The sequence below is a fragment of the Phalaenopsis equestris genome, unplaced genomic scaffold, assembly GCF_001263595.1.
Source record: "Phalaenopsis equestris unplaced genomic scaffold, ASM126359v1 Scaffold001038, whole genome shotgun sequence".
Lineage (NCBI taxonomy): Eukaryota > Viridiplantae > Streptophyta > Magnoliopsida > Asparagales > Orchidaceae > Phalaenopsis > Phalaenopsis equestris.
In genome coordinates this window covers 117,565-143,009 of record NW_018165477.1, presented here as the reverse complement: position 1 = coordinate 143,009, position 25,445 = coordinate 117,565, and the positions used below count along the sequence as shown (strand labels likewise).

At 34.9% G+C, this 25,445-nt stretch overlaps 1 protein-coding gene across 3 annotated transcripts in view; it reads right to left on the bottom strand.

Moving 5' to 3' along the window:
* LOC110032850 (bromodomain and WD repeat-containing protein 3) overlaps positions 1-25,445 on the bottom strand; it is a 69,630-nt gene that overhangs the window by 41,658 nt on the left and 2,527 nt on the right. Inside the window, exons 2-5 of one of the 3 annotated variants that reach the window (XM_020736619.1) lie at positions 20,889-21,031; positions 20,408-20,777; positions 8,821-8,972; positions 8,446-8,685 (exon numbers count right to left, since the gene is read on the bottom strand). In XM_020736619.1, the coding sequence (XP_020592278.1) occupies positions 8,446-8,685; positions 8,821-8,972; positions 20,408-20,763 (748 nt within the window). In that variant the 5' untranslated portion in view covers positions 20,764-20,777; positions 20,889-21,031. The remainder of the gene's footprint in view (positions 1-8,445; positions 8,686-8,820; positions 8,973-20,407; positions 20,778-20,888; positions 21,032-25,445) is intronic. The other 2 variants (XM_020736620.1, XM_020736621.1) reach the window with 2 other exon arrangements.

Sequence of the window (25,445 nt, the reverse complement as noted above, 5' to 3'; positions counted from 1 at the left end):
AGTGAACACTTTTATTAATTAGAACAATTATAACTTGGGTATCATTTATACAAATATTACTACCCATATAACAAACATCTAAATAATCAAATATAACCCACAAATAAAAAAATCCATTGAATAAAAATTATGAAACAAATATTATTAATAAGTAACTTAAAACTTGGTACAAATTTTAAAAAAAAAAATTATGTACATATCTAATTTGAAGATAATTTTAGAAGTAATAAGCCTTGCGCAAAGGCAACTAATGTTGCCTTGTGAAGTGCATTGTGTAGAAATAATATGCAAATTGATGTAACAAAATTTTCTAATGTCCAGCAGTATATGCTAAATAGAAGAAAAAGTTTTAATCTAACATGAAAACATCCTTTTTCTAACTTCTTACCTGAAAGATAGAAAAAAAAATGTTTATTATATAAAACAAAAAAGAATACTGGAAGAAAATGAGTTCTACAAGAGTATGAGATGAAGCGCAATTGTCTGAGTCGGCTCGTGTAGAGCAAAAACTAGGGACAGACAAGCGCCAACATTTGATATCATGTAGAGGAGAAATTGAAGACAAAAATTAATAGTGTTTCTCATGCTATGTTTGCATGTTGAGGAGAAACTGTAGATGACAAGTTTGAGCATCTTCTCCTGCTGCTCAGCTCGCTAGACCTAAGCTATCAAATACAATTCTTCCTCTTTGTTATTTTATCTTAAACTGACCACTCAAATAGGCATGTGAACCAAATACAAAATTCACAAGTTTCCCGCCCAAAGACGGCACAATGAACCACACGAGAGGTTTGTATGAGTGCTTGCAATGTGTGCTTTCCTTTCTCTATACGCCTAAGAAAGCTAAAAAGCACAATTCCTCCACATCACAACACTTCACCTTCGAAGCACGCATTAACCAACACTATTTGAAGCCAATCTCCAAACCAGTGAACCTGGAGTGGATTGTAATCTCAGAAAATAATTAAAATATATAAATTAGGGTGTTCAACAAAATTGTTTATGAAAATTACAAATATCAAAAGTTTGATGTAGATTATGGAATACAACAACAACAAAGCCTTTATCCCACTAAGTGGGGTCGGCTACATGAATCTTTTTTCTCCATTGCTGAATCTTTTTTCTCCATTGCGTCCTATTTAGTGTCATATTTTCATTTAACTCTAATAAATTAAGATCATTTTGTATGCAATATGCTCAAGTCTTTCTAGGTCTACCGCTGCCTTTCTTAACATAAGTCGAATCTAACATAAGTCGAATCTAAAACGCGAATCTAAAACGTCTACTCTTCTAACCGGATCATCAGATGGTCGACGTTTAATGTGACAAAACCATCTAAGACGACTTTCTCTAATTTTGTTTGCCACTGGAGCTACACCAATATTATTCATTTCGCATTTTGTCTCTGTACAGCCACTCATCTACCTAATCATTCTCACTCGGCAACACTTAACTTAGTTTTATGCTTCTCTTTTAAAGGCCAACATTCAGCGCCATAGTGCTTTGCAAATCTCGCCACCATCTTATAAAGTTTTCCTTACAGTCTAAGCGGTACTTTTCTATCACACAATAGGCCCGAAGCATTCCTCCACTTCAGCCAACCAACAACTTGAATTCTACTAATATTCTACTAATATCATCCCCATCAATATCACCATCACTTTGAACAATAAACCCGAGATATCTAAGGCATTCACACCTTTTAATAATTTGATCACCCGTAGTTATATTTCTGCCACCAGAGCTACTACTACTAAAATTACATTCCATGTATTCAGTTTTAGTTCTACTCACTACTCAAACAAAGGCCTCAAACAAAGGCCTTTAGACTCCAAGGTAGATCTCCATAATTCAAGTTTTTCCTGAGCTTTTTTTCTCGTGTTATCCACGAGCAGGATATCATCATCAAAAAGCATACACCAAGGTACATCCTCCTATAAGTGTCCAGTAAGCCATCCATAACTAAAGCAAAAAGATATGCTTAAAGCCGATCCTGATGTAAACCAACAGAAATAGGAAAAAATTTGGTCAGTCCTCCTGTTCGAACACAAGTAACAACTCTTGTATACATATCTTTAATGACTTGAATATAAGTCATATCAACACATTTCTTCTCAAGAACTCTCCGAGAGATATCTCTTGGAGGTTTTTTTCTAAATCAATAAAAATCATATGTAGATCCTCCCTATTATCTCTAAAGTTCTCCATCAAACCTCTCAATAAATGCATAGTTTCCATAGTACACCTGCATGACATAAATCCAAACTAATTATGAAAAGCCTTTGCAAATTGATTATGAGAAATCTTTGATGTTCAATTACCCTCATGTTCAATTACCCTCTCTCATAATTTTAAAGTATAACACATCAACTTAAATCTCTCTAATTTGCACGCTCTTTTGCATCCCTTTATTCATAAAAATAGGGACTAAAATATTGTTCCTCCATTCCTCAGGCATCTTTTTAGTTTTTAAAATAATATTAAAGAGTGTAGTAAGCCAAGAAACTCCCAAATCTCCTAAATATTTCCACACTTCAATTTGGATATCATCAGGTCCTACAGACTTTCCACCATTGGTTTTCTTTAAAGCCTCATCAACTCCTTTTTTTACTAATGTGACGGTAAAAAAGAAACACGTTATTATTATTAACGATATTAATTCACTAAGATCGATCGTACTTTTTGAAATTTTATTAAAAAGTTTAGCAAGATAACTCACCCACTATTTTGAACTTTAAAATAGGTTGGTGAACTATCTACCTATGTAGATTATGGAATAACTAGAAAAATTGAACTTGAACTATCTACCTATGACAGAAAATTGATTCTTAATCTTTACTGTTTACGTAAAAGATTCACAAAGCTTTTCAAATGGCAAATGATGTATGATTAGCGGCAAGAAATATTTGCAAAAAATGAAATTAATTAGACAAGTTAAAACTTATTCAATAAGAATAGAAAAATAAAGGGAAACGTTGGGAAGGGAATCTACTACCAAATAGGCTGAAATGAGATAACTTTTAAAAGATGAATAGTTTCATTGTCTTATCAATCATTCGCTTGATGAATTTAATTCATACTTGAAAATGACCAAAATTGCCACTCAATATATAAGCAAATTCCAAAAATTATTGCTACATTCTGAGATCAATGAAGATCCTAAAACCTCTCTAGGTTTAGATCTAATTAGAAACCTGATGCCAAAACAGTGATGAGCACTCACCACAATCCATCAATTGAGCATAACTTTTCACTTGCATTAGATTTTGAGGACACTTTAAAATTTTGTGCTTCTATGAAGGTTATTACCTATTCAAATAATCCATCATTTCATCAAAGCAATCAAATTACCTACTACATTTACGATAATAACACAACAGTAAATAAGAATAATGACATTTGCATCCACATCTAACGTCTAAAACTTCTGCAAATGCTCATTTTGAGTGTTACCAAACTAGTCATTATACTAATAAGTATCCCAATAAGAACATGCATGTAAATGCGGAGGAAGGAAATGAAATCAATGGTATTAATGGCGTTCATGAAGTTGATGAAAAAATTAGTAATTCCAATGAACCTTTAGTTGATAAGTCTTTTTGCATGCCATGTGTTACAACATAACTAATTCTACATTTGAATGTAATTGAAAGGCAACTATAACTTTTCAAACTATTTTTAAAAAAAAAGAGAATTTACAAATTTGTAATTGATAATGGGAGCAGCATAAATATTGCGTCTGCTACCCTATACAACAAGAATTTGAAACTAAATAATATCAATAGCAATATAAAATAGCATCGACAGATATAACTTGTATTTTTGTCTTGAGAGTTTCCTAGTTTTGATCTAATTAGCTACATATGCTCAAAAAGTGGTGTGTTAACCTTGGATATTGGTTATGTATTTTAGGTAAACTTTTTATTTATGATATGGATTTTACTCATATTAGGACTTGGGAGTTCTAATATGTATGCTTCTAAGACTAATGAGAGGAGAGTTAATGAACTAACAAAATTTGGGATTGTAGCTCAAATGGAGGGAAAAAAATCTAAGAGTATGTCTGAATCTAGAAAAGTATCTAGTGCTCCCATTAAGTGAAAAATATTTAGGACATTCTAAGCAAACATGCATTCGAGAAAAAGAGCAGACAGAAGGTATGATATATGCCTCAGTAGTTATTGAGTCAAGTACTATAATACTGGAAGATTTGACTTTATCTAATGATGTTAGTAAATTATCGATTGAAAATGGAAAATGTTCTTGATAAGCTTCATCTTGAATTACCATCAATTGAAAATGGCAAATGTTCTTGATAAGCTTCATCTTGAATTACCATCAATAAATAATATACATGTTATTGATTTAGTAAATCATTATTGCCTAATAAAAATCAGTCTAGGATAAATTCAACATAGTATGTTGTAGTTAGAAGACAAATTGAGGAGTTACATAAGAAATAACTTATTTCGCAAAGTTGTGGTATATCTGCTTTGCTTACGCCTAAAAAAGATGAGAACTGCCAATATATTTTTTACTAGTAAATTCATTAACATAATCATCATAAAATATAAATTTCCTTAATTTAAATAACAATTTAGGTAGGATAAATGGCATTGCGAAAATTTTTACTATGGATTTGGCAAGTGGCTGCTATCAAACTAGAATGAGAGAATATGATAAATGAAAAGCTAGTTTTAAGATCAAAGATGTAATATATAAATGGATGACAAGGTTTCCTTTTAGATTAACCAATACACCTAATATATCATAAAAATAATGAAACTCATCTTGTAACTTTTTATAGGAAAATTATAGTTGATTATTTCATGATATTTAATTTACAGCAAAATACAAGATGACCATTTATTTATTTCATCTCAGAAATATATTTAACATTTTACAAGCAGAAGTTGTGCATCTGAAAAAAAAAATGTTTGGTAAATTTGCATGTGATTTTTTTAAGAAACGCTGCATCTATAAGTGGATTATTATTTGATTCTAATAAGGTTAACGCAATTAATGATTGTGAAAACATACTCATATAAATGATTTCCAGGTTTTTTATAATTTTGCTATATTTTATAAATAATTTATTGAAGCATTTCGTACCATCATGGAACCATTTACTAAATGTAAAGAAAAGAAAACTTAAATGGACTAAATTTGTTGATTGCGTTTTTACTGAGATTAAAGAAAGACTTTCGAATGAACATGTATTTTAATGACCTTATTTTATTAATGAGTTTAAGGTTTATGCAGATCAAAATGGCATCTCATTCTATTTTTAAGTCAGAAATTGAATGAAGCTAAGTAAAAATATTTAAAATATGATTAGGGAGTTCTACACTTTCAATCAAACTCTTGGTTGTCGAAGGCATTACATGTTAACAAAAAATCTTATCATAAACTTGTATCATTAAGGTCTGAAATATTTGAGCCACAGAATATTAGCATTATTTTAAGGATTTTTTTAACAAATCTTTTTAACAAAATTTGAAGACAAAGACGATGTCAAATAATTAGGGAGAAATACTTGGAACTAACATAAATGAATATGTTCTTCAATATTGTATAATTATAGAGAAATCAAATTAATGAGACATACAATAAAGCCATAGGAGAGAGCAATAAAACATAGGTTTAGAAAAGTCACATCAATTTGAAAAAACCGATTTAATTTCATGCAAAGATGATTTATTAAGAAAGTCATTTTTTTGTCAAAACAATTACTGGAGAAGAATAAGAAACAAAGCAGAGACTAAAGAAGGATTATGATTAAGCACTATGAGAATTGATTTGGTATGCTTTAAAGAAAAATATATATTGGCATTAATAAAGATATTTATGATGAAGCGCTGACTAGTATTAATAGTAATGGAGAGATTCTAGAATTTTAAAAAATTAATGGTTTATATCTAGGATCAGTATCGAGTCTATATCTTTCTGTATTGATTCTAAAAAATATTTATAAAGGATATTCTAAACAAGGTATCCTAATGCAATTTTTTATGGATTATATAGTTATAAATAGTAAAACATCTACTGAAATTAGTGAAAAAAAAATTTAATAGATGGAAACTTAAAAATGGAAAAGTTAAATAAAGTATATGATGATATATAATTATAATGGGCATGAAGCTAAAGAACATCGCTCAATATTATTAAAAGATGAGGTAACAATTAGCTGTGACAAATTTAAATATTTTGAATAGTTAATATATAACAATTAAGCTATAAATGAAAATAAAACTTCTATGGTTAAAGAGAGGTGATTAAAATGAAGAAATGCATCAACAATTTTTTGTGCAATAAGACGATAACATGGAGTCTTAAAGGTATGTTTACAAAACTGCAATTATGTATGTGAGAAGAGGTAATCTTATATGGAGTTGAATATTGTACTGTTAAAAATTCATTAATATCTAAGTTGGCTGTGACAGAGCTGAGAATATTAAGATAGATGAGTAAGAAAGCTAAAAAATAAATTAAGTAAAAATTATATTAGATGGAATGGAGTAATATCTATTAAAAATGAGATGTTTGAAAATAGAATTAGGTGGTTTGGACGTGTAACATAATGTAGAAAACGTACTCATTACATGAGTAAGATAAAAATAGTATCAATGGATTAGATAGCAAAAGGCATATATTTTAAATTACATGAATAGAAGTTGCTCAATACAAATGATAGGTTTAACTACAACAACACTCAACATTAATAAATAAACAATGAGGATCCATACACCGACACGAAATAATTGGAAAAGAGCTAAATGATGATGACCTCTTGAAAAATTATCATTGGTCAGATTTATTATTTGCATCCAAGGAAATTTATTAGTTTATTTGGTATTTTTATCTACAATCTTAAGTTCTCCATGATCAACATATATCACATTATTCTAATTGCATTAGAAAACCCTAATCCTAAACTGAAAAGAATCATGTGGTATTATCTAGTGCGAAATATGTCTTTATTAATCTTGTAAAAATTTAACCAGCTACTCAGCATGTGCATCGTTCACGGTCATGGGCACATAAAGGAGGTACAGGTGCAGTATAGCACCTACCATCACATGTTTCTAATACATATCAAAAATATAATTTGTTAACTTTTTGAAATGCAAAGTTGCTGAAAATTATTACCGAACATGGACTTAAGACAACTCTCTCACAGTTAAACTTAACTAGCCCTTGGTATCATCAACAACACTTCTACAGTCAGGTTTCTTGATCACATTAATGGGCCGTATTAATCACCATTACCTCTAATCAGGCTTCAATATCACAAGAGTAGGTCTCCTTGTGAAAATAGAAGAGTGATTATGCACTCAAGCATTATAACTCAGTGATAAGTATTGTGAAGCCATCATTTAACATATTCCTCAGGTTAACTATATGCTGATGAAATATTAGACAAGAGACGGCAAAAAGAGTCAGTTACAAATATGTGATCCTAAAAGTCACAATTATAATTCAAGAAGTGAGGATAAGAAATCTTACCCCTCGATCACAAACATCAATACAACTTTGTGAATACACAGAAGGAGATAAAAGTTTGGTGATGGTAATGTCATTGCTGTGTTGCGTTGTTTAGTGTGAAATAAATGTCATTATTACTCTGATAGAGTTTGACCTAATACTCAACATGTGTGTGGCCCATTGTTATGAACAGATGAGAAGCTGCATGTAGTACCTATCAGCATACGTTTCCAATGTAAATCAAAGAATTGATTTGTCAAGTTATGAAAATAAAAACTGCTGAAAAGCCTTACCAAATAAAGACTTAAGATAACAACTCTCTTAGTAAAAAACTTAACTGCCCCTTAGCAACATCAACAAACCACCTTTGATAACAACAGTTTCACTAGGATGCTGAGGCTTGCTAATCATTACCTTCGTTCAAGCTATCAAACCACTTAGATCATGTTACCATCAATCAGGCTTCTTGATCACAAGAACGGGCTTATTTGTGAAAACAGAAACATGATTAGGCACTAAAGCAGCATACCTCGTACATGCACTGATTGTCCAATTAATTGTCCAGAGTCAATCAGTACAAACAGAAACATCAAGTTCAATTTTCACTTTCACCAAAGAAACTATGAAAATAAAGTTTTGTAATGTACAAATGTTTCAAGTATTATTAAACTTTTGGCTTGATCTTATTAAAAAACTAATAGCTGGTCAAAGTGCAAAAAAGATAACCATTTGCTTCAGCAAAGAAGCTAATTTAGATCCAAAAGACAAGCCCAAAAAGAAAAGAATTTTTTTCAGTCTTGGAGATTAAGTCTCAAAGCAGCACCCACCACTTTTTTTATTCTAAGCAAATAGGTCCAAAAATAAAAGATGGAACTTGTTTACCATATTAAAGAATTGCAAGGTATTTTCAATAATTAGATATGGAAAGTAGGTACTTTATAGAAATATATGTAATTATACCACAATAGACAGCATTTTGATGCCCCCTCAACTTTATCGTAAATTGCATCTTTTGTACCATAGTAGATGGCTTAGCAATGACATAACAAGCAGCACGAACAGATGGAGCACGATGGTGCTTAGTAAAGCCACCTCCAATCTCCCTCAGACTTAATCCACGAACCTGATCAGCCTGCATGTGCGGCCAACGCAGATAACCAGGCAATCGGCCAGGTATTTTGTCATCCCCATCTCTATCAGCTGAAAACACAGGTTGTTGGCAAGAGCTAACATTATATGGTGAATTAAAAAAGCTGCATACTAGTTCAAAGATGTTAGGAGCTAGGAAACATAATGAAAATGTACTACTATTGCAATCACAAGGTCAAAACATACATGATAGAAGTGAGAAAGGGCCAGATCCAAGTAGAGTGGGTACATCAGCTGCATTTGGAATGTTTCCTGATGCGCCATGTACTTGAGGGGTGCAGTTAAGAATCAGTTGCTTGAAAAGTTTTACCAAGTGATCTTTTTCAACATGCGGGTACCTATCATGCAATAAAAGCAAATAGTAAATATTCCAGTCACAAAAAAAACGAGCAATTTCTTTGAAGTGGCATCAGTGCTTCCAATTTCTACTATGTCCTGACACTGGACATACACTGTCAGCTAGGGCAATGCTGGGATAATGGATTTTCTACAGCGGGCAGGCAAGAAAGTGAAGAATAGTGCCAATCAAAATTCTAAGCATGGTCTAAGGGAGAAATATTATTGACCTTGTGAATCTCAATGTCCATCTTATAATGTATAGTTAGCTTATTAGGGATTTAATGAAAATAAATATTTTATAATATCATCTAATAATTTGATGAAAGTTCTGCAAGTTATTCAACTATCTCCTAACCCATGGTGACAATGGCATGGTGCACTACGCTTTCGTGGAGCCTCTACAAATTAGAGATGGACTTCATGGGTCATGTGTTATAAATGAGTTTATAGTTTACCCTACAAATTTAAAGATGATGCACACAAAATTAAAATTCCGCAAACTTTAGTTACAATTAAATAATTATTTTCATCAAGTAAAATTTTTTCTTTATACAGTATTTTAATCATGCAGTAGTTAATTTGAATGTTTATTACACATTATTTTGTGTACCCTGGACTTAAATGGACCTCTGCAAACCCCATTGTGTGGTTTACAAGCTTTCATAAAAAGCTTTGTGGTTCCCCTCAAAGTATTAAAAACCTCGTAAAATAGGGTTCCAAATGAATGGAGTTAAGACGAGTATTATCTTGTTCAAACTTGCTCATTTATTTTCTAATTGAGTTCATGCAAAGTTTGAACATTACCTGAATTTCAAAATTATCTTCAAGCTTGTTTATTAATATTCTCATTGAGTTTGTTAATTGAGCCTAACTATATGATTAATGCTAATAATGTATATTTATATATATATATATATATATATATTGAGAAAGCCCAATGGCTAATATATTAAAAAAGAAAGAAGGATACATATAGATTGTGTGAGAGGGCTCAAGCATTGCACCCTACCCACACGATAACCACCATATGCAAATGGTTCAAAAAAAAGAAAATACAGAAAAATACATGAGATCTCAAAAAAACCAAAAAGTGTCAAAACACGTAGTATCAGGTAACTAGAGAGCGACCCAATTTTAACATGTCTCTGTCTCTAGTTCTGAGAAAGAAGCCAGCTAACAAATTAGTAAGGTGAGTGTCATTGTCAGTGGTAACCAATGTATCGTCCAATAAGTTCCTGAGCTCGAGTCGGCCTCAATTCTTCTTCTTCCTCCTAGAATAAACTTGTCATTCCTCATCCAAAGACTGGCTCGCCTGATCAGTGGATTGGTCTAAAGTGTGTCTGACATGTGTATGTTGTTAAACATTTGAAGCAACTACTTGTTGTACCAGCTGATCTTTTATTGGATCAAAGGAGCGCTCTCGTGTTTCTTGGCATATAAGTGAGTCTTCTTGAATAACAGTGAGTGGTATAAACACATTTGGATTTGTACTTGCAGTATAGGGAGATGCTTCATGGGACTCCAAAGTACCATGCTCCAAACTAGCCACTGGAAAGCAGGAGCATCTAGAGGTAGAACGACATGGGTATGGTGTTCTTCATCCGAAAATGCGGTGTTGGAAAGAGGATCAAGTTGCACCTTCTCAGCATTGATGGTAGGTGGCTGATCTTTAGCGATATTCGGCCTTAGATGAGGATGCTTAGAATATTCGGCCTTAGATGAGGATGCAAGCGATAGCAGATAGTAGAACTGTGACCAAACATACTACAATAAGAGCAATAAGGAGGGTGTAGTTTTATTTCAACATTTTGTCAATACCTGTTGTGAGTGGTTTCAATCCATACTTCATTTGGAGCTGGTTGACTGATATCTCTCTCAACTAACACACAAATCGCAGAGGGTTGGTGATAACAAGCGTAGGACTATCAAACTTGAGAGGCTTACCGTAAGCAGTTGCTAAGGAATAGAGAATTTCCAAGTTGAACAGATGTAATATATATATAATATTTTCGGAAGGCATAGATGGATTTATAAGATAGAACATTTTTGGAAGGCATAGATGGAGTTATAAGTTTTAACTAAAGTAACTATAACTTACTAAGTACTATTTATAATTGTCCTGTGATGTTCAAATAATTATGAAAAGATGATTTAAATACATATATCAATCTATTTGTTTGCAAGTTTCATCTCATCTATATATTTAATAATACGTATAATTTTCAAAATACACAAGATAATATGAAATTGACATAATAAAATAAAATGTCAGCAAATAAGAAATTAAACATCATTAATTAAGCCTTTTATACAGGTATTGAGAGTTACTTGATAAATAACAAATGATCATGTTCATAAACATAAATGAACAAGCATCATTATTCAAGCTTCTCCATTTACATATTCTTGTTTCAAAAATTTTTAAAGCTTGTTCAATCATTTAAATAAATGAAAGTAAATGAGTTTCATATGAACAAGTATGAAGTTGTTCTTCGAATACACTAGTCCTCTTATAGGCCTGCCATAAAATAATTTATGGGCCTTCACAACTGTTAGAATTAGAAGGTAATGGGCAAATCCTCCAACAGTCAGAAAATTAGTTTAAGCCTAAATGGGCATTTAAGAATATACTTCAGAGTCACTCCTGATCGCCTTTTGCTCCTACACATGCCCATTAATCAACATAGCTTAAAGATTAATCATTTAACATACATATTCAATAAAAAACTAAGAAAAAGAATCGGTCTTAAGGGTTTCACCTTAAATAGAAAAAAATGTTCATCCTCACTAAGTCTTTCTGAGCACAACAGGTGCAATGACTTCTTGCTTAATTCTATTTGGAGACTGGTTTTTGTATGTTTTACAATTAGTTGTAAGAAATTGGCTATAATTGTAATCATTTGAGATAACATTGTTCACCATTAAATCATAGAAGCCTTTCAAAGGTATTTATCATTCATTGCTAAGCTTTAGTGACATGGAAGTGTCTCTTCGGGACGAGGGATTTGTGCGAGCGCGGGGTCCCTGTCCTGCATCAAGCACTTGGAGTGATCGGCTCCCTCCTTCGGATGCAACGCCTCCTTTCACTTGTGGGCCCAATATTAAACTCTCTACAGCTTATATATTTGTTTCTTGTGTTCTAAATTTGCAATTTTTGTATTTTATATCGGGACAACCGCCAGCATCTCTTCTTCCCTTTAAGCGTTATATCATAAGGTTTCAGGTGATACCTCGGTTTTATATTGATCTTCATGTTTTTGCAATCTTCCGACGTCAGTTCTGACCTCCCTCCAATGTTGATGCGGCCCCGACAACAGCACCCCAACTATTTTCCTACAGTTTCCTACTATTCCAGACTTGTTTCCACCTCAAACAGCTGCCCTCCACCATTCCCCAACCATCCCACATTTCTTCCCGCCTACATCCTTCACTACCGCCACCCGAAGTTGTAGAACATCACTATTTCCCTAAAGTATTTTGCTTTCCCAGCCACCACCTTCTCTTTCAAGCTCGACGTCGCCTATCCCAATTCTCCCTCGTTGTTGCCACCCCCTAACAGCAAACTATTGTTGTTGAGACCACCGCCCCTTGCTTCCATGTTATTCTAGCCACCCATAATCATTGTCGCAACCTTTCTAAGGTCGCCCATGCGACCACCACTTGGGATCCAGAATGGTCATGTTTTGTGTGTTATGTTGTTGTTAATTACATTCCTGTTTGTTGATTGTAACCGCCTAAAGACTTTTTCAGTAATAACATTTGTATGTTTATTATTGTTTGGGTTAACTCTGGTATCATTTTGTATCAGAGTTAGTCTAACCCTAATCCTACTTAGGGTTTCTGGCATCCGCCAATACCCATCTTTATCGCCACCAAAAATACTTCCATTTTTTTTATTTTTCAAACTAGCCCCCCAAAAATTTTCTTTCCTACCCTACATCATCCTATTACACCCTATTCCACCTTCCCAAACCCCACCAACACCACCAAAGAGACTATTGTCAAAGAATTATTCAAAAGGAAATGCCACTATGTTTTTTGTGAGAAATCCATAAAAAGATGTCTGAGAACCTTCTATAGAGGATGTGTTAAGGGAAATCCTCCAACTACAACAGAAGCTTACCGCCTTCGAGAAGAGGCAATCTAGATGAATCGCTTGTAGCCACAAGAGTGACTTGCCCGATCGAATGAATACAATGAATCTCGTCCACCAGACAAATTTCAGAGATGAATAACCATTACCCTAAAGAATTGGCATAAAATATGAGATAATTAGGGATTTTGAAATATAAGTGGATTTGTCTTATGTGGACGGTCATATGGATACGGACGAGTTCATCGAGTAGCTCTGGTCTTTGAGTATCAAAACGTCCTGTCGAACGAAATAGTAAAGATAGTTGCCAGCAAGTTAATGAAGAGTATGTCTTCTTTTGGTGGAAAATTTTGAAGCACCTACACCAGTGTGAGGGAAAAGACAAGATCACTATCTAGTCAAAGATGAAAAGGAAAATGCAGCGTCAGTGCCTACCTACACATTATAGGAAAAATATGTGCATAAGGCCTCAACAGTTACAGCAACATTCTCGGGTGTCTGTCGCATCGTATAGGCAGAGTTCAAACCCAAGATTAAGCAGCTGCAGTACATCCAGCAGAACATCCAAGCTAACCCCGCCAAAGAAGACCCTAGTTAAGATTGGAGAACAGGTTGAACTAATCTGTATTCTCAAATTTGCCTCAGCCAGGAAGTATTTCAAGTGTCACATATTTGAGCATATTGAATCAGATTACACAAGTAAGAGATAGTATAATTCAGTGAGCAAGGAGCTTGAAGAAATGAGTAATGACACAGTACACATTGAAAAATATGAGAACATAAAGCAGAAGTACCATATTCCAATTGATGGGGGAGAAAAGCACACAGTTCAAGCTGAGGCCATGAGATAAACTCTAACATATTTAACATTGGTGGTCCAAGATGATCTTAAGTCGGAGGAACTGACACAAGACATATGACAATCCCATATAAAAAAAATTTTAAACTTTTCAGATATATAGTTTACTTCTTGAGTTGCTTCTATTGAGGGAGGTTCAACATGTCTGAGATGATATTCTTTTGTGTTAATTATGGAAGATTATATGGAGTTAGTTGAATATTAAATTCAGTTCAGCAGTCTACCCATCAACAAATGTCGAAGCATGAAAAATAAACCACAACTTTGGAAACTGTCTTATGAGTTTGATGGGAAAGAAAATTCTACAATAGGATTCAAATCCTACGAGAGAGATGAATAGACCTCTCCTGAGTGGTTGCTAGTGTTAGTTGCTCGGTTTGACATAGATTTTATGCCAAAGTTAGATCTTCCTTACATACTTGTTTACCAAATACACTCTAACGAATATGAGGAATTGAAGAAACCAATTATAGGTTTGATTGCCCGAAGCTTGGTTTGTGAGGATGCTCATCCACATGCATCTCCAGCTCAAGTTGTGTCAAAAGAGAATGGATATAAATTCTATCAAAATGTGCTTTGGGTCGGCAACTACTGAATGATCAACTTACAAAGTTACGGTAGTTCTACCACCTTCAACGTGACCGACCTAATGTCATACTATGAGAGACAGAAGCTTCAACTAATGAGGCTGAAGCTCCCTTAACCGTGGGAGACTGATGTGGAAAAGTCTCTTCTAACGCAAGACACATACAAGCGTGGGGTCTCCGTCCCACATCCACTGCCTACACCGACTATTCCAGGCGAAGGGAGAGACGATCGACTCCCTCCTTTTGGATTTGGCGACTCCTTTTAGTTGTGGGTCAAATCCTAAATTATCTAGAGCTTATATATTTGCTTCAAGCGTTTTAGGATGATAGTTTTTGTGTGTTTTGTATCAGGAAAGCGGCAGCCGTCTATTCTTCCATTCAAGGGCAGAATCCTTGGGTTTCAAGTGGTATTTCGGTTGTACCTTGGTCTCCAAGTGGTAATTATCTTCCCCACCCCCCTTCCGCATTCTTCCCACATCACTCCCAACCACCTTCCATTGCTACAGCCGCACCCCAACTTTTTTCCAATAGTTTCTTGCTCTTCCAGCCTTGTTGCCACCCCACGCAACCTCCTTCCACCATTCCCTAACCTTCTCACATTGCTTTCCACCTACTTCTTTCGCTACCACCACTTGGAAAAACAATCTTTCCCTCTTCTGGGATTGGTGAATGTTGTATCCTGCTTCCCGCTCGTTGTTGTCACCCTCAAATAACAAATTGCTGCTCTTCCTCACTACAACCACCACCACCACCTGAGATTCACCTTAGCCGTGTATTGTGTGTCGTGTGTCGTGTTATTTCTATTCTCATCTATTGGTTGTAACAGCCTATTGACTTTTTCAATAATAAAATTTGTTTGCTTATTGTTGTTTGGGTTACGTCCAGTATCATTTAGTTTAGAGAGATTCACTTAAGGTGAGATCGTAGTTCAACAGTAAAACTGATACAAGTTGGATAACTCTAAAAATTGATAATTGTTGGTCGGTTACAGTAAAATCATACATATCTTGATTTAATCTGGCTCGTCCCCACTTATACCCTCAAAGTTAAAACTTCATTGTAGGCTTCTTTGTTCACATAAAAAAAAATTAGGTCTTGCAAGCTGGATAAAGTAAATATGAGATGCAGGTTAGTCCCAAAATAAACTAGCTTGGCTTTTATATAATTGAACCAAATTGGACAATTTTACTTAGACGAGTCAATTATGTGATTCTTGTTTGCTAAACACACCTCTGATATGCATGGGCCTATTCCAATTTAATGGCATATGACCGCCAATTTTTTTTTGAGTGGAAGTCTGTAACCATCTCATTGTTCTAAGAGATTATTCGTTGAGCTTACATTTGAGTTAACTATAGTCCTTTGGTGTTTTTTGCTTGTTTAGAAGAAATGCATAAAAATTGTTTGGCCTCTCCCTTCAACAACAGACATAAGAAACAGATAAACAGCTACCGCAGGGTAGGAAGAGGTTGATAAGAAATGTGGAAATTTTTAGGAAAAGAACAAGTGAGGAACTCAACAGAAGTTGAAGTTTAATTTGGATCAAGGTTACTTGCATCTCACCAACTTATCCATCTTTCCAAAACTTAGATATGCAGCAACAATATTCACATGCAGTAGAAGAGCTAAAAGGCCACATTTGAATGAGCAAAAAGCAAAGTAGAATAAACTCCTATAATTTTGTTTATTGATTTGCTCAAGTTTCCTTTATTATAATTTTGTTTATTGATTTGCTCAAGTTTCCTTTATTAAAAGGACTGCCATCATTGCTACATAAGCCAACATTAATTATTGAAGTTATGGCTTGCTACAACAGACAAGTGCAGAAACCTTCCAAACAGATGAAAAAGAATTTAATAAAATGGCATCTACTTGAGTGCCCAACTAACGCAGGGCTTTGGAGAGGACCCCTTCCTCCTTTCCCTCCTTTCCTTTCCTCCTATTCCCTCTTCCCTTCCTAGCACTTGTCAATTCTAAATTTCGATTATTTTTATTATTATTTGTCTATTTTGAATTCTTACTATTATAAACATTGTCTAAATTATGAATTCTTATTATTTTTGTTGTCTTCCTTGATTTAAAACATTGCCTATTATATTTTATTTCATAATTAAAAGCATTGCCTAATATAAGTCCTAATCCCTTCTATATATAGAATTTTTTTTGCTTAGGTGAGGAGGTCTTTTGTTGCTTAAGAATTCAGCGTTCTATTTGGAAAACCACCGACGTCTTATTTTCCCCTTCGAGGGTTGTATTTGAAGGCAAGGAAGTGCTATGGCTATCCCTCGTCCTAGGTGGTGACTGTCTCCAAGGTTCCGAGTGGTGCTCCAGCTATAGCTCAACCTGGAGGAGGCATTTATCTTGCCATATGTCCATTTTCCTACTATCATTCTATCATTCCAGCCACCGCCGCTCCTTCATTCCCGTTGCCAATCACCGGCCTACCCTCATCACGGGCCTGCCCTCTCCTGCTATTGCTGCCACCGCAGCCCTCTCATACCACTGCCTCGTAATATTTTTCCTCATCATCTCCCGTGGATATCTTTTGTTGTTGTATTTGTTTGTCGGTATTTCTTACTTTCCAAATGTCGTATTTGTAAGCTCTTTCAGTTCAGCAATAATATTGTGTTTCTTTTGTGGTTTAAGCTTCCTCCTTCATTATCATTTGGTATCAGAGCTAGTCCAACCCTAGTCCTAACCTAGGGTTTCCTAGTGTCCTCCATACCCACAAAAATTCCTTCCTACCATCCAATACCCGTTCCACTGCCACATGTTCTTAAGCCTAATTCCCCTAGCTGATTTTTAAAATCAGCAACCTTGACCCAATTATTTTTTTACCCTCTTTCACCTCCACTAATTTTTTTTTCCTTTCTATTCCTAAACCCTAACCATTTCACCATTGAGATAAATGCCCAAGCCTTCTCGGAAGGAGATACGGCGAGAGATCCGTGGTGGATTACAGACATAGAAGATGAAATCCAATTAATACTACTCTCGATCGTGACTAAAAGGTCGAAGTGGGGACGAGAAAACATAAAGATGAAGTAGAAAACACAGTGTTAGTTCCTATCAACTTACAACAGCTAAAAGTCGCTGACCTAGCTTCCAAAGTGGAGAGACCGCATCACCAAGCGTCCCCCTTGCTACTATCCAACGAAACCAATCAGCAAAACTGTCACAGCCAAAAAATGTTGCAAATGCCACGGCTTTGGATAGGTTGAAGCAGAATGCACGACCAGGGGAATGATCTACTTCACCGAGCAGTGTGTCATCTAATAGTTGGGTAACGACACCGCAGGTACTAAAGTCGGTGATGACATAAACGAGAACCGACTTCCAGTTGAACAGATAAACGGCGATGCAGAAAGAGATGCATACTTCAAAGAGGATCCACAATTGTCAACCACAAGGAAGAGACGCTACCAATTCTAGTTGACCTCAAGATATAGATTCCAGCTGAAGTAACAGTAGCCATTTGAGAAGGTTGTGGCCTTGATGTAATCGGCATTCATACAGAGGATGAAGTGGTGGTATCCTGAGCTACGGTTTCACAAACTGTGAGAGAAACATCAGCAGGACTAACTTGGGATATCCAAAAAGGGCAGGAATTTGAAGAGCCGACCACCAATACAGGGCCACCACAGATCAGGGCATTGCAGATTTTTTAGATGTATAGACCCCTTCCTAAGTTACCCTTACAAAGGGAGGTCCAACAGACCAGAAGTGAGGTCATTTTGTGTCATGTTGGAAATATTATGAGGGATTATTCAGAGGTTATTTTCACAACATTGTACCGATCGCTAGATGTTCTAATAGAAGAGTTGAGTCCCAACTTTGAAATGGGCCCTTGGAGCTTAATGAAGAAATTCTTTATTGGATCCAGGTCCTATCAGTAAAGAGGTCTCTTCTGAGGAGGTGTTAATAAGTTGAGTGTAGTCTGACACAAATGTCATCCCAACACTGATCTCTCCTCCCATAACAGTTCTTCATCTACACTCAGCCGATTGTGAGGAATGGAAGAAGTAGCTTATCCTTAGAATGGCTCAATTGAGTAATGAGAATACTCCTCTACCTACAGTTCTATCTCAAGGCGTGCTAAAGGTGGAGGATACCTATTTTACCAAAATGTGTTTTGGAACGACGATGCCTAGAAGATTGACCTACCAGGTGACTGCATCATTTCAGCCATGTTTGATGTCGCAGATCTAACATCATACTTGAGGATCCGGAAGCTTCGTAAATGAGAACGAAGCTCCCCCAACCCCAGGAGACTGACGAAGGGCTTTGGAGAGGAACCGATCAGTCCTAAGGGGGGAAGGGGGGGTGGTCTGCCCCCCTTTCTCCCTCTTCCTTTTTCTCCTTTCCTTTCCTCTTAATCCTTCTTTCCTTTTTTCATCTTTCCTTCCTAGAACTTGCCAATTTTGAATTTAGATTATTTTTATTAGCTTTTGCCTATTCTGAATTATTCCTTTTATAAATATTTTCTAAATTATGAATTCTTATTATTTTTAATCTTTTCCTTATTTTAAAACATTGTCTATATAAATTCTTGCCTATTATATTGTATTTCTTAATTAAAATGATTGCCTAAAATAAGTCATAATCCCTCTTATATATAGAGGTTGTTTTGCTTAGGGGAGGAGGTCTTTTGTTGCCTAAGAATTCATCGTTCTATTTGGACAGCCAATGGCATCCTATTTCCTCTTTGAGGGTTGTATCCGAAGACAAGGAAATGCCCCGGTAGTCCCTCATCCTAGGTGGCGACCATCTCTAAAGATCCGAGTGGTGCTCCGACTATAACTCGACCCTAATGAGGTATGTATATTGTCGTACGTCCGTTTTCCTACTATCGTTCCATCATTCAAGCCACTGTTGCTTCTTCCTTCCTGTTGCCAATCACCAGCCTGCCCTCATCCAACCCCTCCTGCTCTTCCCCCGTAGCTGTCCAGCACTCCTCCCACCCATCGCAGCCCTCCTGTTCTTCCCCGCACCTGTCCAGTACTCCTCCCACCATTGCATCCCTCTCCTATTGTTGTTGCCACCGCACTCGTCCTCATCGTCCAAGTATCATGTTCGTGCTCTTTCAGTTCAACAATAATATTGTGTTTCTTTTGTAGTTTGAGCTTCCTCCTCCAGTATCATAAACGCTCATATCACATGATGATTGTTAACTAATCCTCACCATCAGCATTTGCTTATCACAAATACTCAGCAAATATTAATTAGCTTTTCTTAGGGAAATTTACATACCTAGCACACAATTCTTAAGTATTTACATTTACATATATAGCACTTAGTGTTTTAAACCTATGCATGAAAAAGATGTACTTCATTTTTAAAAAATTTATAGCAGTGATATTTTTATGTTATATTAATGATTTAGATGCTAAGTGTATAAATATGAAAGTTTAGGTGTGAGAGATGTAGATACATTATAATTATGTGATGTGTGTGTAAATGCCCCATTTTTTCAATATCTAGAAAGCGTCCTTGTCCATGACAACCACCCTCTTTAGACATAGCTGCTAAGAGTTGCATATCAAACATTCATGCTTCTAAAGATTTTAAAGTTACCAGAGACACGATTGATACTTCTACAATATAATTAAAACAAGTATCTTCAATATTACAACAGACAATCCAAACCTGAGCATAAAACTACAAGATTATTCTTCGTGCAATATCACAAGAAGATTCAGTTCGGCATACTGATTATATTTTTTTAAATTATGAAATAACCACAACGAGACTAGGTCTAGGAAGACACAAAAGACAGCAAATTCTAAACAGAGAGAAAACTAAAGATTAAAAATGAAGGAAGGAGTTTAGCATTTTTAAGCAAAATAAAAACTACAAAACATGTTAACCGGCAAAGATAGTCGTCCAAGGGTATACCTCTCAACCAAGGTCGAATAGCTTAATGGGAGCGACTTGCCATCATCATCTTCATCTCCACTTCGCACACCACTCCTGGAATACCAAGCATGGTATCTTCTTGGTAAAAGTTGGTGCTCCAAGAGCTCATTCCAAAACTGTCCATAAGTCCTCTTACATGGACTTGCTGATAGAAAATGCATGATTAAGAAATAAACTTCCCTTGGGTCTATATCTACATGAGATTCCAAAGAAACACAGGATTTCATATCTGCCTCAGCAGAATTCCCCTTCTCAGGCATCTTTCTCACGAAATTCAAAGGTGCCAAGGCAGCAGAAGATGAATCACCAGAAGCTTTGTGCTTCCTGAGTGCCATGCTTCAAAAGATACCTGCAAGAAAACACAAGATACATGCACTTGAGAGAAAATGATCATATGGCCGAGATGTACATTAAAAATAAAAAAATAAAAGAAATACAGCAAAAGGTTGAGTGAACTGACCAAAAAAGATGCTTCTAAGATTCAGGACCTCTCGAGAAAACAAAAATTACGCCATAAAAATCATAATAATAATGAAGAAATAAGGATGGCCGCTTTGGTGCAATCACTGTTTAAAGTTAAATCTGCGCAATGTAAAGAATCACCTAAAAAATAAACCATGCATTATTAAATGTCACAATATGAAATATATAAATATTTAAAATATTTTCATGAGATTAAAAATCGCGTCAAAGATTTACCTTATCTTTTAAGTAAACGATTATTCTGGCTAACAATGGTTTCAAAATAGTCCTTTTTTTATTATACAATTTCAGACAGCAATCATTTTTCATGTTCCCTGGAATGATTTAACCATACAAAAATCAGACCAATTGATCAAACTTTTTACATGTTCCCTGGAGCGGTTTAACCATAAAAATATCAGCCCAATTGATCAATATCAAACTTTTAACAGATGCAGGGTCAAGTTTCTGAAAATTGATCTTTCATTGTTTCCATCCCCTTCACCGAACTAATGAACAAAAATTAGGTTCGACACATTAAACTAGTCCCGAAGAGATCATTCTAAAAAAGCCTATATAAATTAATTGCATTCTTAGACAAGTCAATGATCTTTTGTGTTTCCATAGAAACATAACCTCAGTTCTTGAAAGGCAGTTAAATTTGAATAAGATGGTACCACTATATTCTCTAGACCATGGTTAGCCAAATGTTTTGTTCTCTAGGCTTGCTTGTATTCCAATCTTTTAAATTATATTAGCAAGTCCAACATCCATGCATGTGCTTAATGAAACAATAAATACTTTGCAAGCGTTAATGGATCCAACTTATCCATTTAAGATTGTAAGGTTGGTTGAATAAACTTAGCTCAACTCCTCATATAGAAATCAATAAAATTAAAAGCCAATGAATCACACACATCATGGTGGACTAATCACTCTCGATATGAAATGAACGTCTAAGCTAAAAAAATCTTATATCAATGAAATGCAAACTATACTACAAGTTATGTCAAAGCCCTTTTAAAATATGCTAATATATGCTCCAAAATCCAGTAAACTCAAAGAAAAACAAGGCATCTCCATATTGCCAGCTATAAATCCGACAAGATAGTGTAATGAATGTCGAGATGTCAACAACAAAAATTAATTGATACCACATTTAATAGATGCTAGCGCTACTTAAGGTGATGTCCGGTTTAAAAAGTTAAGGAATGTGACTCAAATGCTCGATTTTTGAATTTGTTGTACAATTTTTTTTGCAAGTAATGATTGTGGGGAAGTATCAAGGCAGCAACTTGAAAGCAAGTCTAAGGACATGAATATTTGTTTTCCTATAACATTGCTAGTTTGGCTTTATATATGAATGTATATCCTTGTTCTAAAAATAACCAATTTTTAGTGGTTGAAAAAGAATTCTTACAGCTATTATTTCTACTACTTCTATATATCCTAAGCCTCTGAGTTTAGGAGGCGGTTCACAGGATATCGTAGTTAATTCTATGATTAAATTCAACAGCTTGATCTATTAATCATTCATTCTTTCCACTATATTCTCATTCATTTGGCTAAAGTTGTGCCCCGACCAATGAAATGTATATCAATGTTGGGTTAGTTTTGCATTCAAACTTCCTCCTAAAGACTACAACCACAAATTAACAATCCTGAGGAGTTTCTGCCGTAGCTGCAGTGTCATCTTGGTATGAGAGATTAGAAAAGAAGTTGCCCCAGCTGAAACCTTCATTGTCCTGTCCAAGAAATTGTGACCAAGGAATTGTACCAAGAAACTCGATATATGCAACAACATTCGCTATTTTCTAGCAAAGAAAACCTAGAGTTCAACATCTCACCAACACGATCAATATCGACATGTTCCTCTCGATGGTTCACCTCCCCTTTGACCTCCAGGATTCAAATAAGGAAAATTCACCCCCAACAACCTCTATATTGTGAATCAAAGAGACATCCATCAGAAGTTGGAATCAAAAAAGACAAACCTAACTTCAAAAGAAGAATGAATATTGACGAATTCATAAAAAAGGTGCATACACTAGAATGAGTCGAAGTTTGAAGGAGTGCCTCTTGTACAGATGGTCAAGCTCATTGCAATCAATTTGAAAAAGAATACATCAATGTGTGAAAAAATTTAACGTGTAATTGTTGTCAACACGAAATAAGCAAAATTTACCTAATCACTATCATCAAGATAATTTCATTAGTCAAAGAAAAGCTTCCAAAATAACAAAAGGGAAAGGAAACAAATGGTATAAGCAGCTATTAAATTCTCTACGCCGATGAAGGAGACTAACTCGTAATTCACTGACAGTTGAATGCTGACTACAATCATGAATGGTTGTGCTACAATATCTTCAACACCAGCTATATAGTTCAAATAAAGATTTGTAATTGCATCAGTGACAGTGTAAGTTGCGAGAACATTGTGTCCACAAGAAATTGAAAAAGTTATCTTACAACTTAAGAACATCCACATCCTTATAAGCTTTCCTAGTTTAGAGAAGGAAGCAAAATCAAGGTAAAGAAAGATAGTTTAGTTCATTATTTTATTGGCATAAAATTATAGAAGTATGATGAGACATAATTCCCATGGATGATTGTCAACTCCTACTGGGCAGACCATGATAATACAATCAACATACCATCCATGATGGCTTTAAGAACATTAACCCAATCAAAAAGGATGAAGAGTGAATCTTTTTTATGCCACTCAAAGTTGAAACTATCAAAGGAGTTAAGGAATAAATAGCAGTTTCTTGATTGATGTTCATACAAGCGTTAAAGGAGGCTACCATGGGCTATATTTTGGTAGACTTAGATAGGAATCAGAATATTCCACCACCACGTGTTCTTGCACAATCGTTATTAAATAGTCTAAAAACATACTAGAATTGGAAATACCTGCCAAATTTCCTGCTAGCTTCAGTATCTAATCGACCATATTATGTGGTTTGTCATTCCTCATTGACCAACTTATCATAAGACTAGAAAAAACAAAGAACTGCATATACAAGTCAATGAAAATATGGTCGAAGGTGTGGTTAACAAAATTGAAAGCCTATATGATGTTCCCGCATTTCTTGTACCAAAAAAGACACGTATTAGCACATATCTATTGATATCAAGATTGTAAACAAAATAACGATCTAATATAAGATTTCAATTTCTTGCAAAAATGATTTAATATACCAATTATGTGGATCATGTCTATTTTCAAAATTGACTTGAAGAATAGCTGCCATCAAATTCAAGAAAACAAGAAATAAAAGAAAGACGGTATTTAAAATGCAAGTTAGATTCTACAAGCAGGTCGTTATGCAATTCTAATTTCCCAACGCACATAGCACCTTTATGCAACTTATCAATCAAATTTTTTGACCCTTTATTGAAAATTTTTGTAGCAGTATAATTCGATGACATATTCATGTATAGTTGCACTCAAGACGAACACCAAATACACCTTTAAAAAAAATCTTTGAAACTCCCCGCGAGTAAAAGATGTTCGATAAACCAAAGAATAGTCCTTTTTTTTTTGCTAAAAAAATTAATTTCATGGGCTACATCATTACTTCAACAAATATTGAAATGGATCGCGAGAAGATTATGGCCATCCTAGATTATCTGATACCTCAATAATTTCCTTACGTGAGAATTTTTATGAAGTGGTGTCTTTCTATAATCGACTCATTAAACAATTCAGCACAATGGATGCACCCCTAAACAAACTACTCAAACATGAAAGTAAATTTCAATGAAAACTTGGAAGTGGATTGTAATGCTTCCAATGTGGCCATTCGTGTTGTCCCAAGTAAAGAAGGAAACTAGCCCATTGAGGCCATTACATGTTAGCTAACAAATTCTTTTTTTTCGACCATTAAACCCTAAAATATTTTCATAATCAAAACAAATTGAAAGGGAAAGAAGCCACTCGATAGAATTCATTTCATCCTTTCACTATATTCTGAAGCATAAATATAGAACTTTGTTGCTCTATAAATGAAAGCAATAGGCTTTGAAATAATAAAATATTTGTGTTCCATTGGATCCTAATTTCAAAGAAATTTGGTTGAAATATCAACAATTTCATTGTGGAAATGGCTAACTCTTCTTTGGAAATCGAGAAAGCATTCCAAAGGCATTCTTTGTGAGAAGTTGTTTACTCGAATGCCATGTTGAAGGAATGGCATGTCACTTTGAACAGGACATGACTCTTGTTCTTGTTAAATAGATTTTTTTTGGACATTGCTTCTCAAAAATGTGGATTTCCAAATCAAGCAATGCCGACAAAGTGATCTTGCCAAAACCCCGAGACACAATATTCAGCTATACATCCCCTTGCCTGTACCATAATTATTGCGAGCTAAAGTAGACATGAACTTCATTGTCAACCTCCTTATCACACAGTGCACAAAGATTCGATCATGGTGATAGCAAAACAATTTCTAAAATGACACATTACCTTGTTAAAGATTCACAATGCCACGCAGATTGTTGAAATCTATTTCCATGAAATCGCTCAACTTCACGGCATTCCCTGAACTAT